The 14,138-nt window shown below is 47.0% G+C and overlaps 1 protein-coding gene across 1 annotated transcript in view; it reads left to right on the forward strand.

Annotated features, from left to right (window-relative positions):
• Cmya5 (cardiomyopathy associated 5) overlaps positions 1-14,138 on the forward strand; it is a 97,481-nt gene that overhangs the window by 38,053 nt on the left and 45,290 nt on the right. The window contains exons 2-5 of the mRNA XM_038323712.1: positions 2,796-5,386; positions 5,462-7,395; positions 7,705-8,623; positions 9,047-13,041. Coding sequence (XP_038179640.1) covers positions 2,796-5,386; positions 5,462-7,395; positions 7,705-8,623; positions 9,047-13,041 — 9,439 coding nt within the window. The remainder of the gene's footprint in view (positions 1-2,795; positions 5,387-5,461; positions 7,396-7,704; positions 8,624-9,046; positions 13,042-14,138) is intronic.

Below are 14,138 nucleotides of genomic sequence, written 5' to 3' on the forward strand. Positions count from 1 at the left end.
GGCACTTTCATTCCTGTTCTTCAGCAAAGCCCAGCACACGAGGAAGGGGTCAGAGTGAGCAGACTCTGTAAACTTGCCGTGTAAGTTTCTGTGGCAGTTCAGGCAAGTGTTTCACGGCTCTGTGTGCACATTGACGCTTCCCAGCGCTTTAAAGCAAAAGTATAGCAATGCCCAGGCGCTGTCCTAACGGTAAAGCCAGTTTGTGCCGAGGTGTGGGTAGTGTCAGTATGTTCTCAAAGCTCCCTATAGGTGTTTCTAAAGTCCTCCAGCGTCTAGATCCAGTCATAGAAGCAGAGACTAACGATTCTTTTTAAAAATTTAATGACGGACCTAGATTTGATTTGTCTTTCTCTTAAAAAAGTGCTTAGCTTTACCCTTTGCATGTAATGTTTGTATAGTTTTGCTTCTTTTGTTGTAGAAGAGTACAATGGGCCAATCAGCATTTTGGAATTACCTCAAATTATAGCTATATTCCTAGGAGAAGAGACTCTTGGAGTCTTAATCTCCAGCTTAGTGTTTACGAAGCAATGGCCAATATCCAACAGAGCTGCTTAAATCAGTCAGAAGTAGCTGCAGCAGAAGTTTTCAAAATAAGCCTTGCTGGGTACATAGACTTTAGACATGCACAAGAGGTGGGGTACGGTGGAGGGAAGCAGTCCAAAGGATTAAACAGCAAAAGCAAAGGCAAGGACAGAAGAAGGAAAACCCAGAGAAGAGGGGCCACAGAGCCTGATGCTGGGTGTGATGGCAGCCGCAGGGGTAGTCTGGGCAGGTCGTCTCAGAGGACACATAGGAGCAGGCTGAGCACACAGTCCTTCCAAATATCTGTACCACTGAAAAACTGTGTCTAGGTTTATTTACTAAGTCAAGGGTTATATGGAAAACCCGACTGCAAAGAGCATTTATTGAGTACCAGGATACACCAGGCATGTTTTCTTAGCATTCGGTTTATGTATTATATAATCCTTAAAACTCCATAATGTATTCTATTATTATTCTTATTTTGCAGATGATTAAAGTGAAGTACAGTGGGCTGGCATCTGACTTTATTATAACTGTGTTATAATAAATATTTACTAGATAGTGAATTAGATACACTACTACAAGAACATGCACCAAGAAATGCATTGGGTGGGGACTGTTCTGTAAGCATCATAGCATGTACTGGCACTAGATGGTAGAAGTCAATACTGCTTCTACCCTCCAGAAGCCACTAAGGGGCACAGTAAATATGGGACAGGCAGCTGCTGGCATACCATGTCATGGCATACATTCTTATATGAACTTTTCTTTATGGTTCTGGAAATTAAACCCATAGTTTTTCACATACTAGAAAAATGTCATGTTTTTGCTTGTTTCTGTTGTTGATTTTAGAAATACACTCCAAAATAAAGAGCATGTAGCATAACTAGTAACATATCTTCTTCATTATTAAGCATTTTATACTTTATGTGTTATATGTTATGAATATTTTTTCCTTTTTTTTTGGTTTTTCGAGACAGGGTTTCTCTGCAGCTTTTTTAGAGCCTGTCCTGGAACTAGCTCTTGTAGACCAGGCTGGCCTCGAACTCACAGAGATCCGCCTGTCTCTGCCTCCCGAGTGCTGGGATTAAAGGCGTGCGCCACCACTGTCCGGCTTGTTATGAATATTTTTAAGATGAGCCTCTCCGCCAACACAAGTAATTTCAATCAGATCAAATCAGACAGAATAAAAGATGTCCACGTTTAATGCTGTGCTTCCGGGTGGCCCAGGAAAGCAAGGTGAGAAAAAGAGAGCAGGGGAGACCACGGGAAACCCGGAGGTCACGTGTTCCTTTTCTGAGCAGCAGCCTCAATAGCCTGTGGGAGTGGTCCACTGCTTGGCGGGCTTTCCCGGAGGTGGAGTCCAGACCAAGGCAATTCCTAGGGGAGGGGCCTTACGATGGATGCCGGGGGCTGGGGTGACGCCTCCAATCATTATGCTTTAATATAACTGGAAGTTGTATTAGGTTGTGTGTGTGTGTGTGTTTTTCAGTATCACAAACATATAGGTAATTCATTGAGCTACGAAGTTAGGATGGCTACAGTAGTACTAGGCAAAAGCAAGTCCCCAACTCCATTGTAATCTCCTAGGACCATGGTTGTTTATGTGGCCCACAGTTAACCAAATGCCATCCTATGGTACATGACCGTATTTATAGTAGAAGTTAGTCATGTAAGAGGAGACCATGCCATGTACTTGGAAATAATGACAGATAGGGATTCAGGAGCCGAAGATTTTGATCTTCCTATTCTGTAAGTACGAAGAGTTTGTTGAGATTTGTTTTAATGAGAAGCATGATAATGAAATGCTACATAAAGCCCGCCTGGAAGGGAATAGGATGGGCTGGGAATGGGCAAATAAGAGGCAAGCATCACAACCTCTGGCCCTTTAGGAAGCGGATGGAGTGGGTGGTTCAAAGCTGGGTTTGGGGGCAACTGTAGGAACCAAGAGCACTGATGCAGAGTCACAGTGAGGGTTCTGGTGAGCCAAGGGAGCCCCAGTGACTGGGGAACGAGGGAGGAGCAGGGCAGAAAGCCAGAAAAGGGGAGATGCAGAAGTGAACTTAGCCTTTAGTTTAAAGGCTGTTGAGTCATTTTGTCCTGGGATATGTTACTGCATTGGCCATCCTGACTTTACTGTCTTAACTTTATTTTATATTGACCCCTATAGTTGAGGCAGATGGCAATATCGACTTTTATATTTTTACATTAACTTATTCTAGTAATATATTATTTTATTACTATAACATAATTATTGATATTGTTCACTATAGGGTATCGGATGAGGATGAAGAGGGCAAGACCAAGCAGGAGTGTATCATCTCTGACCCCTCCTTCTCCATGGTGACAGTCCAAAGGGAAGACAGTGGAATAACATGGGAGACCAATTCAAGTGGATCTTCCACTCCTTGGGCTTCAGAAGAAAGTCAAACTTCTGGTGTATGTAGTTTGGAAGGGTCAGTTCTGAATTCTCCTCCAGGGAACGTTTCCTTTATTGTGGATGAAGTTAAAAAGACGCGTAAAAGAACTCATAAGTCCAAGCGTGGTTCGCCATCATTGCGTCGGAAAGGTAGCAAAAAACGAAATTCTCTGGAATCGCAAGATGCTCTGGCAAACAAGGAAGATGGTCCTTTAATTTCTGAAAGTCCAGTGCTCAATACTGAGAAAGAGAAGTCATCCATTGGCACCTATGATCAAACAAGAAGGAAGAAGACAACATCCAATACGCCTCCCATTACTGGGGCAATATACAAAGAGCACAAACCATTAGTGTTGAGGCCAGTCTACATAGGAACAGTACAATACAAAATTAAGATGTTCAATTCAGTTAAAGAAGAATTAATTCCTCTACAATTTTATGGGACATTGCCCAAAGGTTATGTAATTAAGGAAATACATTACAGGAAAGGGAAAGATGCGTCCATTAGTCTAGAGCCAGATTTGAGCAATAGTGGTTCTAACCTAGCTTCCCAAAGAAGTAAATTAGTAGCCCAAAGCCCAAAAGATGATACAGCAAGAGAGCTTGCTCCACCCTGGAGAGGTGCCTTCTCCGAGGGGTCAAAGGCCATGACCTCATTATTTAGTTATGAAGAGCAAAAGAAAACGTATGTTGATTCCCCCTTAAAAGCCACGTCTGCAACAGAGCACACATTGCCTTCTTATTCCAGAAATTTGCTTGACACAGCAGATCAAGAACATCTAAGACCTCCAAAGACAGTGCCACAGCAGCCAGCGGACGAACTGAAGACCCATAGAACAGAGCCACCCAGCCTGCCAGCAACCACATTCCCTGAACAAGCAAAGGAAGAATTTGAACCAGATTCACAGGGAACGGAAAGTTCAGAGAATGATGCTTCACTGTTCTCAGGCCCAGCCGATGATGTAAAACAGGAAGGTTTTACAGAAACAATGGTTTCTGCCAGCCATTCCATGTCAAGGGAGGCAGAGGAGTCTTTGGAGACAGGACCACCAAGACTGCCACCATCCATCCTAGAAAGGTTTGAGCCAGATAAGGAAAAGCTAAAGCTGAATTCAGTAGAAAAGACAGAACCAGCCTTTGAACACCTGACCTCATCTGAGCCCACCGCCCACAGAGAGGAGGAGCATGCGCCTGAGCGCATAGCCCACAGAGAGGAGGAGCATGCGCCTGAGCCCATAGTCCATAGAGAGGAGCATGTGCCTGAGCCCATAGCCCACAGAGAGGAGGAGCATGCGCCTGAGCCCACAGCCCATAGAGAGGAGCATGCGCCTGAGCCCACAGCCCACAGAGAGGAGGAGCATGCGCCTGAGCCCATAGCCCACAGAGAGGAGGAGCATGCGCCTGAGCCCATAGCCCACAGAGAGGAGGAGCATGCGCCTGAGCCCATAGTCCATAGAGAGGAGCATGCGCCTGAGCCCACAGCCCACAGAGAGGAGGAGCATGCGCCTGAGCCCATAGCCCACAGAGAGGAGGAGCATGCGCCTGAGCCCATAGCCCACAGAGAGGAGGAGCATGTGCCTGAGCCCATAGCCCATAGAGAGGAGCATGCGCCTGAGCCCACAGCCCACAGAGAGGAGGAGCATGCGCCTGAGCCCACAGCCCACAGAGAGGAGGAGCATGCGCCTGAGCCCATATTCCACAGAGAGGAGGAGCGTGCGCCTGAGACTTCTGTTGCTGAAGCATCACAAGAACTAGAGAAGGCAGTGGAAATCACGGATACCACTGAACCAGAATATTCTAGTCTAGAAGAAGAGATCATAGAACTTGATTATCCGGAAAGTCCTTTAGTTTCTGAGGGGTCTTTTTCATCACCTTTGTCCCCTGAAGTGGAGCACAGAGAAGAGCCCATTCTGCCATCACAAATGACATTCACACCTGAACATGTCTCTTTGTCTGAGGAGGAAAGAGAGGAAACCGAGTCTGTTTCTACTGATTCTGCTTTTGTATCTGAGTATTCAGTCCCACAGGATTTGAACCGTGTACCAGAGAAGCAAGAAGCCGAGGCAGCTTCTCTCTCTGATGTGAAATCCCGCTCTGAGCCTGCGGTTTTTTCAGAGGAGGATGACGAACGCGAGTCCTATTCCCCAGCCGTGGCATCTGAATCTGAGCTCTCTCTCTCTACATCCACTATCGAGAAGACATCAGCATCCCAGTCCCCGCTCTTTCCCCCAGTTACTCCAGACCATCTGGTCCCATCTGAAGACGAAGCCTCAGAGAGTAGATGTCAAACTCCAGATACTGCATCTGCTACTGAGAATTCAGTTCCAGTGCGTGCTGCGCAGGAGTCGCTGGCGAGAACAGGGGACCTTAAGCCCCCATTAAAGTCCCAAGATGTTTCTGAGCCCATGATTCTGGCAGAAGAAAAGAAAGAAGAACTGGGGTCGCACCTCCCAGGCGTGGAAGCCATCTCTGAATACTCTCGTTCTCCATCGTTAACTGAGAAGGCTTCGGAATGTCCTATCCCACCGCCATCCCTGGCTGCCACACTGAGACACGCAGTTGTATCGAAAGATGGGGATCGAGAAAGTGAACATGTCACATCAGATGCGAAACTGCCATCTAAATCCTCAACTCCCCAAAATGCAACACAGGAATCCCCCCTGAAAGCAAGTGATGACATGTCCCAATTCAGACCAAAAGGCATTTCTGAATCCGTGACTCTGTTAGAAGAAGAAAAGGAAGATGTTGGGCCATCTCCACCGGATGTGGAGTCTGCATCTGAGCATGCTGTCCCGCTGAACGCAACTGAGATGCTTTCTGAATGCCAGGTCCCACCTCCTTCAGCTGCTGCGTCTGAACATGTGGTCCTACCAAAAGGAGAGACCATAGCCGACCAGCGGTTCTCGCTGTCCTCCACACCTGCTTCCGAACGCTCAGTACCAACACCATCTGTAGCACCAGAGTCCCAGGAGGAAGACATCGTCCCCACATCCCCTCTGCTTCTAAAAGGTGCCTCCTCACCCACCACTCTATCGGAGCTAGAGCAGGAAGAGGGAAGTCTCGGGCCCTTCTCCCCTGATTCTGCCTTTGCGTCGGAGTTCTCCTTCTCCCCCTATCCGACTCAGGAGACAGAGAAGAGAGAGCTGGGGCGTGATTCTCCACTGTGTTTGACTTCGCCATCTGAGCATACTGTTTTGTCAGATGAAGACACGGAAGAGGCTGAGCTTTTTTCCCCAGATTCAGTGTCACTACTTTCCATCCCACCATACAGACTCCCAGAAACAGAGCAAAATGAGAACCAGCCAGACTCGTCCCTACCTACAAGGTCTGATCCACAATCTCCCTACTTCTCAGAAGCAGACGAAGAAGAGTCAGAATCAACAGCGCTCACACCTGTGCCCGAGCCTTTTGATTCTTCACAGGAACGGGAGGCCAAACCCTCCCTTTTCATGCCTGTACCCGGAGACCTGAGCAAGCCATCTTCAGCAAATAAAACGGGCCAGGCAGAGAGCATCCCAGATGCTCCGACAATCTCAACATCTGTATCCGAATATCTCATCCTGGCCCAGCAGCAGAAAACACAGGCGTCTCGGGAGCCTGAGACAGAGAGTTTGGTACCACCACCTTTAACCAGCAGATGGGAGATGGGAGATGTTAGTAGTTCAGCAGCAGCTACGATAACCGCTTCTTCATCTGCACTGTCCTCGGTGGTAAAGGAAGACGCGGAACCCGTTTTGCCCACATCTCAGTCCTCAGTTCCACCTGAGCCCGCCCGTGTCCTTAAGACAGAACAGGAACCCAAGGCATCACCCACTCTAAAATCTGCACAGGAACAGATGGCTCTGCCAAAAGTCAGGAGGGAAGAAACTGTGCCGGATTCTCAAGAAGCAACGGCACACACATCACAGGATCAGACACCAGAGCCTCAGCGCCCAAATGTTCCAGGATCTGGGATGAAATATTCAGCTCTGTCTGACTTGGCAGAGGAGCCAAAGGCGGATGTCAAACCCGATTTAGCTCCAACTGTGACTTCTGAACTGGAACGTAAGGTGTTGTCAAAGAATGAGCCCCAAGTGGCAAAGTCATATTCACCTCTAGAGGAAATGGCTGTTTCTGGACATGAGGTTTTATCTGGAGTGAAAACGGAAGTGAAACAGGGTTCTGGAATAACCAGGGAGCTAACTGCAGCCTCGTCGGGAATAGAAAAGGAAGTTGAACATCGTCCTCCTTCGCCACCAGCATTTTCAACTTTGTCAGAAGAAATGCAGGAAGAACCCACAGCCAGCTTTTCTGCCGCCACAGTGCCAATAACTAAGCTTGATTCAAATTTAACCGAATCAGGCAGAGATGAAACCCTGACAGATTCATCTCTCACCAGCCCCGAGGGACACCAGGGCCAAGAGAGAGTAGGGAGGAGAGAATTAGGAAGAGGCTCACCGCCACTCATGACTTCAGTAGCCGGGCGCTCAGTTCTCATAGGGGAAGAGAAAGAACCAATTAAAGATGCCACTGCTGTCATTGATAACTCTTCATCAGCTTGGCCAGAAGCAGAGCAAGAAATGAAATTAGGTTCATCTCCGAGTCCATTATCTCCATTGGAGCATTCTGTTCGGTCAAAAGAAGACGCTGAAGATGTTAAACCTGAGTTGCCAGTATCCATAATGTCAGCAGATGTGTTTGGGGAAGCCAGGGCAGAAGACAAACAAGGCCTTCCATTCCCTCCAGATCTCGATTCTGAGAGCTCAATTTCATCACAGAAAAAGAACTTGGTGTCTGTCCCAGAGGTGTCAATGCCTCAACCCCGACTTCGCACCAAGTTGGGTGGTGAGGTAAAGAAAGAAGACAGTGAGCTTTCACCAGAAGCTTCACTGGCACCCGAGCACACAGCTCCAAACGACAAACCTGAGGGGGTGAGAAGGTCTCCTGAGTCTGAAAATTCAGTGTCAGACGATTTAGCCCCAACATTACTGGCCCACGGGGATGAGATACACGAACAAGCAGAGGAGACATCTTTAGTACTGAGGGGTCTCCTGTCAGGAAAGCAAGAGCTGGTAAAGCTGTCCCCAGAACCTGAGAAGAAACACAAACAGTTACCAGAAGCAGCAGCTGCTGGGTCAGAACTCATTGGTAGTAGAGGCAGAAGTGGATCCTTCAGCATAGAACCAGTAAAACCCCTTGTATCTGAACCAGGGTCTTCTGTCTTAGAAATGAGCCCCACTGAGCTGAGGAGCAGAGGAAAAGAACAAGAGGAAGACAGGAAGTTCCCTGTGCCTGCCATATCTCCATTAGAGACTGCCTCTTCTGACCTCCCTGCAGGGCAAAGGGAGCTTGAAAACACCCTGCATGAGGGGTGCGTTATTAAGGTGCCTGATGCGAGCATCTCTTTCATAGAGAAATCAGATCTGGATATTCAACAGCTCTCAGATAGGAAAGAGAATTCGGAGCAATCCAAATCATTTATGAGAACGGAACCTGCCGATGTTACAGGAAGAAAAGCGAAGGAGACTCTCTTCTCTCCGAAGGATGACACCTGCATTCTGGAGAAGCCAGACGACTTGGCCAATCAGCACGAAGATAGAAAACCAGGGTCCAGGCAGCTGGAGTCCTCTGCTAGCAATGATCTGATGCCAGGGAAACTTGAGGCTGCTCCATTGGAGACAGACCACAAATCTGGAATCAGAAAGCAGGTGTCCCAAGCTGTGGAAAAAACCCATTTGCCATCGCAAGACCAAGAATCCACCCTTCATGTATCTAGTAACAGGGCAGAAACCTCATCCTCTGAGACTTCCCTTTCGGAAGAAATAAAGTTGCTTCAGGAACCACAGCCTGTGGCTCCAGCTGGGAAGGTGGAGAGAGGCAGAACAGAGGAGAGGCAGATCAGTTCTTTTACAGAGAGTGAAAATTTGATATCAGAGAAAACAAATGCAGAAGCTCCCAGGCCTTGCAAAGAAGAAACTCAGGAAGAAATCAAACTACCTCTTGAAAGAACTCTCCAGAAATCAGAGCCTGGCCCATCCGTGGAACAGGTAAAGGCAGAAGCTCCCTCAATTCCTACCAGAGTGGCTCATTTTCTGGCTGAAGTTGCAGAACCTACACTGGACAAAGACCAAGAGGCAAGCCCAGCACCAGTGTCTGGTGAGAAGGTGTCTGGAGAACCAAAAGGGGTTCCGTCAAAGGCTGTAAATGATGCTGAGGAAAGGAGAGAGCCAGCCCCAGATGTGAGCGTGTCCACCCAAAGTAAACCTGTCCCTGGAGTCACAGCAAATGTTACACCCCAACCGCTGAAGACACCAGAGGTGACACATACGCCATCTGAGAAGTCATTGGTGGCTGAACAAGGTCTTCCTGCAGAGAAGGGGAAGAAAGGAATATCAGCCTTCAAATCATGGATGTCTAGTTTATTCTTTGGATCAAGCACTCCCGATAATAAGGTCAGTGACAAAGAAGACTTAGAAACGCAGCCGAGTCCCTCTGTAGAGAAAGCGACGACAGCCGTGGACCCGAAAAGTGCAGTTCCTGCTGAGGTTAACACAGCTGAACTTGCTGAAGAATCCGATGGTGTGTCAGTTAAAGCCGGCAAAAGTAAAGACCATAAAGAAAAACTCACGTTGCTTTCAAGTGCAGAAGTTTTAAAACAGCCCGAATCCAACTCTGAAAATTACAGGAAGAAAGAAGCTCCAGGCTATTTGGAGGCAACCAGGGTAAGCTCAGCTACATCAGCTGACAACAAACATCTTGGAATTCAACCTTGTTCCCCCACGGGTGAGAAACTGGTTATGGAAGAAGCCCCAAACACTGTTCCTCTTCGTGTTACTGAGAGCCAAAGACACCAGAAGCCACAAATCTCTCCTCCATCTACGTGGAATATTTCTGTTCTTAAGGAAGAACCAAGCAGTGATCGCAAAGAAACATTGTTCTTGTCATCTGACGTAGTAGATAAAATGCCACAACAGCCAAAATCAGCTCCATCCGACTTCACAAGGGTGAAGGACTCAGAGAAGCCAGCACCAGTGATTTTGCCAGTGGAATCAAAAGGCAGTTTAATTGATTTTGGTGAAGACAGACTAAGAAAAGAAACATCAAAGCCCACTACTTTGAAACATCGTGAAGAGGAAGTCGAACGCCCAATGGAGGAGAAGGATAGCTGGGAAATCAGATCATTTTCCCTGGCAGAGAAGAGGGAGCTGGCAGAGACACAAGAAATCATGGCTCCCTTGGAGCTTAGGGAAAATAAGGTGGCAGAAAAGCTGCAAATGCCGCCGGAATCTCGACCTTTTCAATCGGAAGAACCAAAAGCTACTGAGAAGCGGTACCAACAGCGCATATCTCCAAATGAAGAGCTCATGGAAAAACCCAGTGTGACTCTTGCTTCGGAGGAGAGGAGAGAAGAGGAAGAGCAGACACGGGCATCTTCAGAAGGAAAGCAGGGACACCGGCCCTACTCTCCAACTGCAGCCCTGCCTGAGCCCCAAGCATCAGCTGTCTCTTTGGGTGAAGCCCAACCACCTTCATTGGTTAAACCACCACCAGTTACTGAACAACCAGAATGCATGTTCACAGAGGTATACCCAGAAATTAGGGAGAGAAAGGCAGCAGAAACCCAACTCCATGCCCTGGAAAAAAGTACAGTCTTAGTAGAAAAAACCAAGTCCTCCCATGTGGAGCCTCCCCACGGGGAGGAAATGGTTGGCCATTCTTTGACTCGGAGAGGAAATCTGGAGTTGGAGAAATCCAGTGAGGATAGAGTGGGCCTCAAAGAGGAGAGGAGACAGTTGGTAATGCCAGAGTTGTCCACTGGTGCTTCAGTGGCTGCTGCGGTTGAAAGTATGCCGTCAAGGTCTCTCTCTGAAGATGCTGAAAGCAAGCCGGAGTGCACTCCTGATGAAGCAGAGCATTTAGGAACGCCGCCGACTCAGCTGTCGCCCGTAGAACCACAAACTCTTGTTCCAGGAATGTCTCTAGAATATACAGTGAAGAGACCAGAAACGTGGTCGGAGAGGCCTACAGTGCACACCATCCAGACATCTACAGATGGCCTGACTGGGATGCCGAAACAGTCTGCTCTTGTTTCAAAGCGTCCCTCAGAAGCTGTGGAGGATGTGCACAGAGATGAGCCACTCTCTTCAGCCGCAAGCAACTACACCCAGTTTATGCTCAATGCTTCAGCCGTCAGTGCTGACCGAATGACACCCATGAAAGGCTCACGCAAGGAGCCCGAAGGCACCTCAGTAAAAGACGAAGAATTTGTAGTAACCAGCAAGCCGGCTGGACTTTCGGAGGATCAGAAAAGTGCCTTTAGTATCATTTCCGAAGGCTGTGAGATACTGAATATCCACGCTCCCGCCTTCATCCCTTCCGTGGATCAGGAAGAAAGTGAACAAATGCAAGATAAGTTGCATTATTTGGAGGAGAGAGCCTCATTTAAAACTGTACCCCTGCGTGATGAGAGCGAGGCATTTGCTGCCCATAAGACACAGAAGGGCAAGTTAGAAGACTCTGACAGGGAAGTCACATTGCTGGTGGAAAACGAGGCAAAGGAAGCTCATAAAGCAAAAGAGGAGAGAGCCACTGAGCCAGAGACAGGTGACTTCACTTTTATTCAACCCACAGCTTCCAGTGAAGAGGATTATTTTGAAAAATACACGTTGGTTGATTATAACCTCTCCCCAGACTCAGAGAAACTGAAATTAACTGTTGAGGGATTCTCAAAGGAAGTCACGGAAGCAGCGGCTTCTTCCCCAGAGAGTTCAGATGAACACACCCTAGAACACGAATATGACTTGGTAAAGTTAGATGAAAGCTTTTATGGGCTAGAAAAGGACTATAGTGAGTCATCTCATGCAGAGATGCAAAAGTCTTTGGTCATCCAAACACCAGGCGATAGAAATGTTCCGAAGGCTATCAGTAGAGATGTGGACTCCAGATCCCCTGGGATGCCTTTGTTTGATGTGGACGAAGGGGTTCTATCAAGAAACCAGATATTCCCTACCGCCGCCAAGGCTGTTAATCCTGAGCTTCTAGAGGAGCCACCTGCACTTTCATTTTTATATAAGGATCTGTATGAAGAGGCATTTGGGGAGAAGAATGAAGAGGAGACGGCCTCTGAAGGTGGCAGTGTGGATTCGGAGGCATCGTTTCCAAGGAGATATTCTGACACTGATGATGGAGCAGGTATGTATTTTGAGAAGTACGTACTCAAAGATGACATTCTTCATGACACATCTCTAACTCAAGAAGATCAAGGCCAAGGCCTGGAAGAAAAGCCAGTTGGCGAGGATGATTCACATCAGCTGAGAGTTGCAGAAAGGGAAATTGGCAGAAAGCCTGAAACTGGGTTTTGGGAGAAGAATCTGGAAGAACAGCAAAAGGCTGTTGGCAGGGAAGGAGACTCCGTAGGCCACATGGAGACCCACAGTGAGGTGGCGATGCCGCAGAAAGCTCCCATTACAGAGGAAGTCAGAGCAGTCACCCAGAAGATGAGCTACGCAGTTCCATTTGAAGACACCTGTCATGTTCTGGAGAGTGTAGATGAACCAAGCAGTCAGGGTAATGAAGCAGGAAATACCAGTCCAGAGGTCCAGCTGAATGTCCCAGTACAAGTGTCTTTCCCAGAGGAAGAGTTTGCATCTGGTGCCACTTTTGCTCCAGAAATGCCACAAGCAGAGTTCATCCCACCTGGGCCACATGAAGAGAGGCTCTGCAATATCCCTGTCCAGGATGAGTATGAGTTCGTTGACTCTCTGAATCAAGATGTGGCCAGTCGAGGCATCTTATCAGAAGAACCACCTTCAGAATCCACACCCGAAGATGTGTTGTCTCAAGGAGCAGAATCGTCCAAGCGTACCAAGGAACGTGAATTCCTGAAGGAAGAAGGACCTAGTATGTCTGCCGAGCAGAAAGAGTTGGACGGAAGGAGGATAGAAAATGACCGGCCTGCACCAGAGTCCGTTACAGATATGACCCAGAAGGAACGGACAAAGGCCCAGGTTGACTATTACTGCTACACCTGCAAAAGCCTGGTCTCTGAAATGGACAAGCTGTTGGGTGTTCACAAAGATCACGAGGTTTCAGCCCTTGACACGGCTCTAAGTGCTGTGAAGGTAAGCCAGCTCGACACGCACAAAATCATACATGTGCACTGGGTTGCTTCCACACTTTCTTTAAAATGACCAATATTTGATATTCATTTTAAGCACAATGTTCTGGAAGAAGTGTGACTATTTCCCTAAGAACTTAGTTAAGGCTACCTTATCTATTATTCTTACAGGTATATGGGGTGTCAGAGCATTTGTCTAGGTCCTCGGTAGATCAAGAAATAACACGGGGTCATTGCCATCGAGAAGCTTACTATCCCGTAGCAAAGATACTTAATGTTACAAAAAAGGAAAATGTTTTTATTCTCAGTAATTATACATTTTCTCACAAAACAAGTTAATTTCTTCCATCAGTAATATTGTCCTTTAAATATGCATCTACTGCACTGACCCATTCTAGCCTAAGTGTTAAAACATTCTTGAAACTGTAAGATTTTGATTCTCATCATAGCCCACCTCCCCAGGGATGCTGTTGAGAAGCATGGAATCTTTGTGTACCCACCTACCTCTCAATCAGCTATTTTCACATCTCCATTCTACATCCAGCATCCAGAATGATCTTAAAATTAGCTAATATGCCAGGCCAGTGTTGAGTTCTTTGTATACAAAGTACATTTTGTTCTCAGAGCTCCCCATCACAGTTTGCGGATAATGGCATGGGCTCAGAGAGGTTAAGTGGTTTGCTGAAAAAGACAAGAGAAAAGCTGGGGCTGATATCCAGGTTGGCCTGACCTTGGGGCTTACGTTCCTGACTGTCTGTCCATACCGTTAGGGTCAGTGTCTGCCATCAGTGGTTCTCAAACGATCTTTCAGTAATGTTGCTGGTAAATAATTGTCAGGATCATTTTGATTAAATATGATTGCATTTTAGAATCTGGGTATTTTTTTCTTATCAAATTAATTCTCTTTTATTTCTCTGGGGTGAAATTTCATTGACATATTTCTGGTTAAAGTTTGGAGGGAAGGGTAAGGCAATCTCTGTTGTGAAATCTCACATATCAGGTGTATTAACTCCACAGAAATGTGCCCATACCTTTTAATTATGTTTTGTTTTTAATCTAAGTTTTGCCAAAATGTTGACAATTTTAAAAGTCCAAAATTAA

The sequence above is a fragment of the Arvicola amphibius genome, chromosome 3 (genome assembly GCF_903992535.2).
Source record: "Arvicola amphibius chromosome 3, mArvAmp1.2, whole genome shotgun sequence".
Lineage (NCBI taxonomy): Eukaryota > Metazoa > Chordata > Mammalia > Rodentia > Cricetidae > Arvicola > Arvicola amphibius.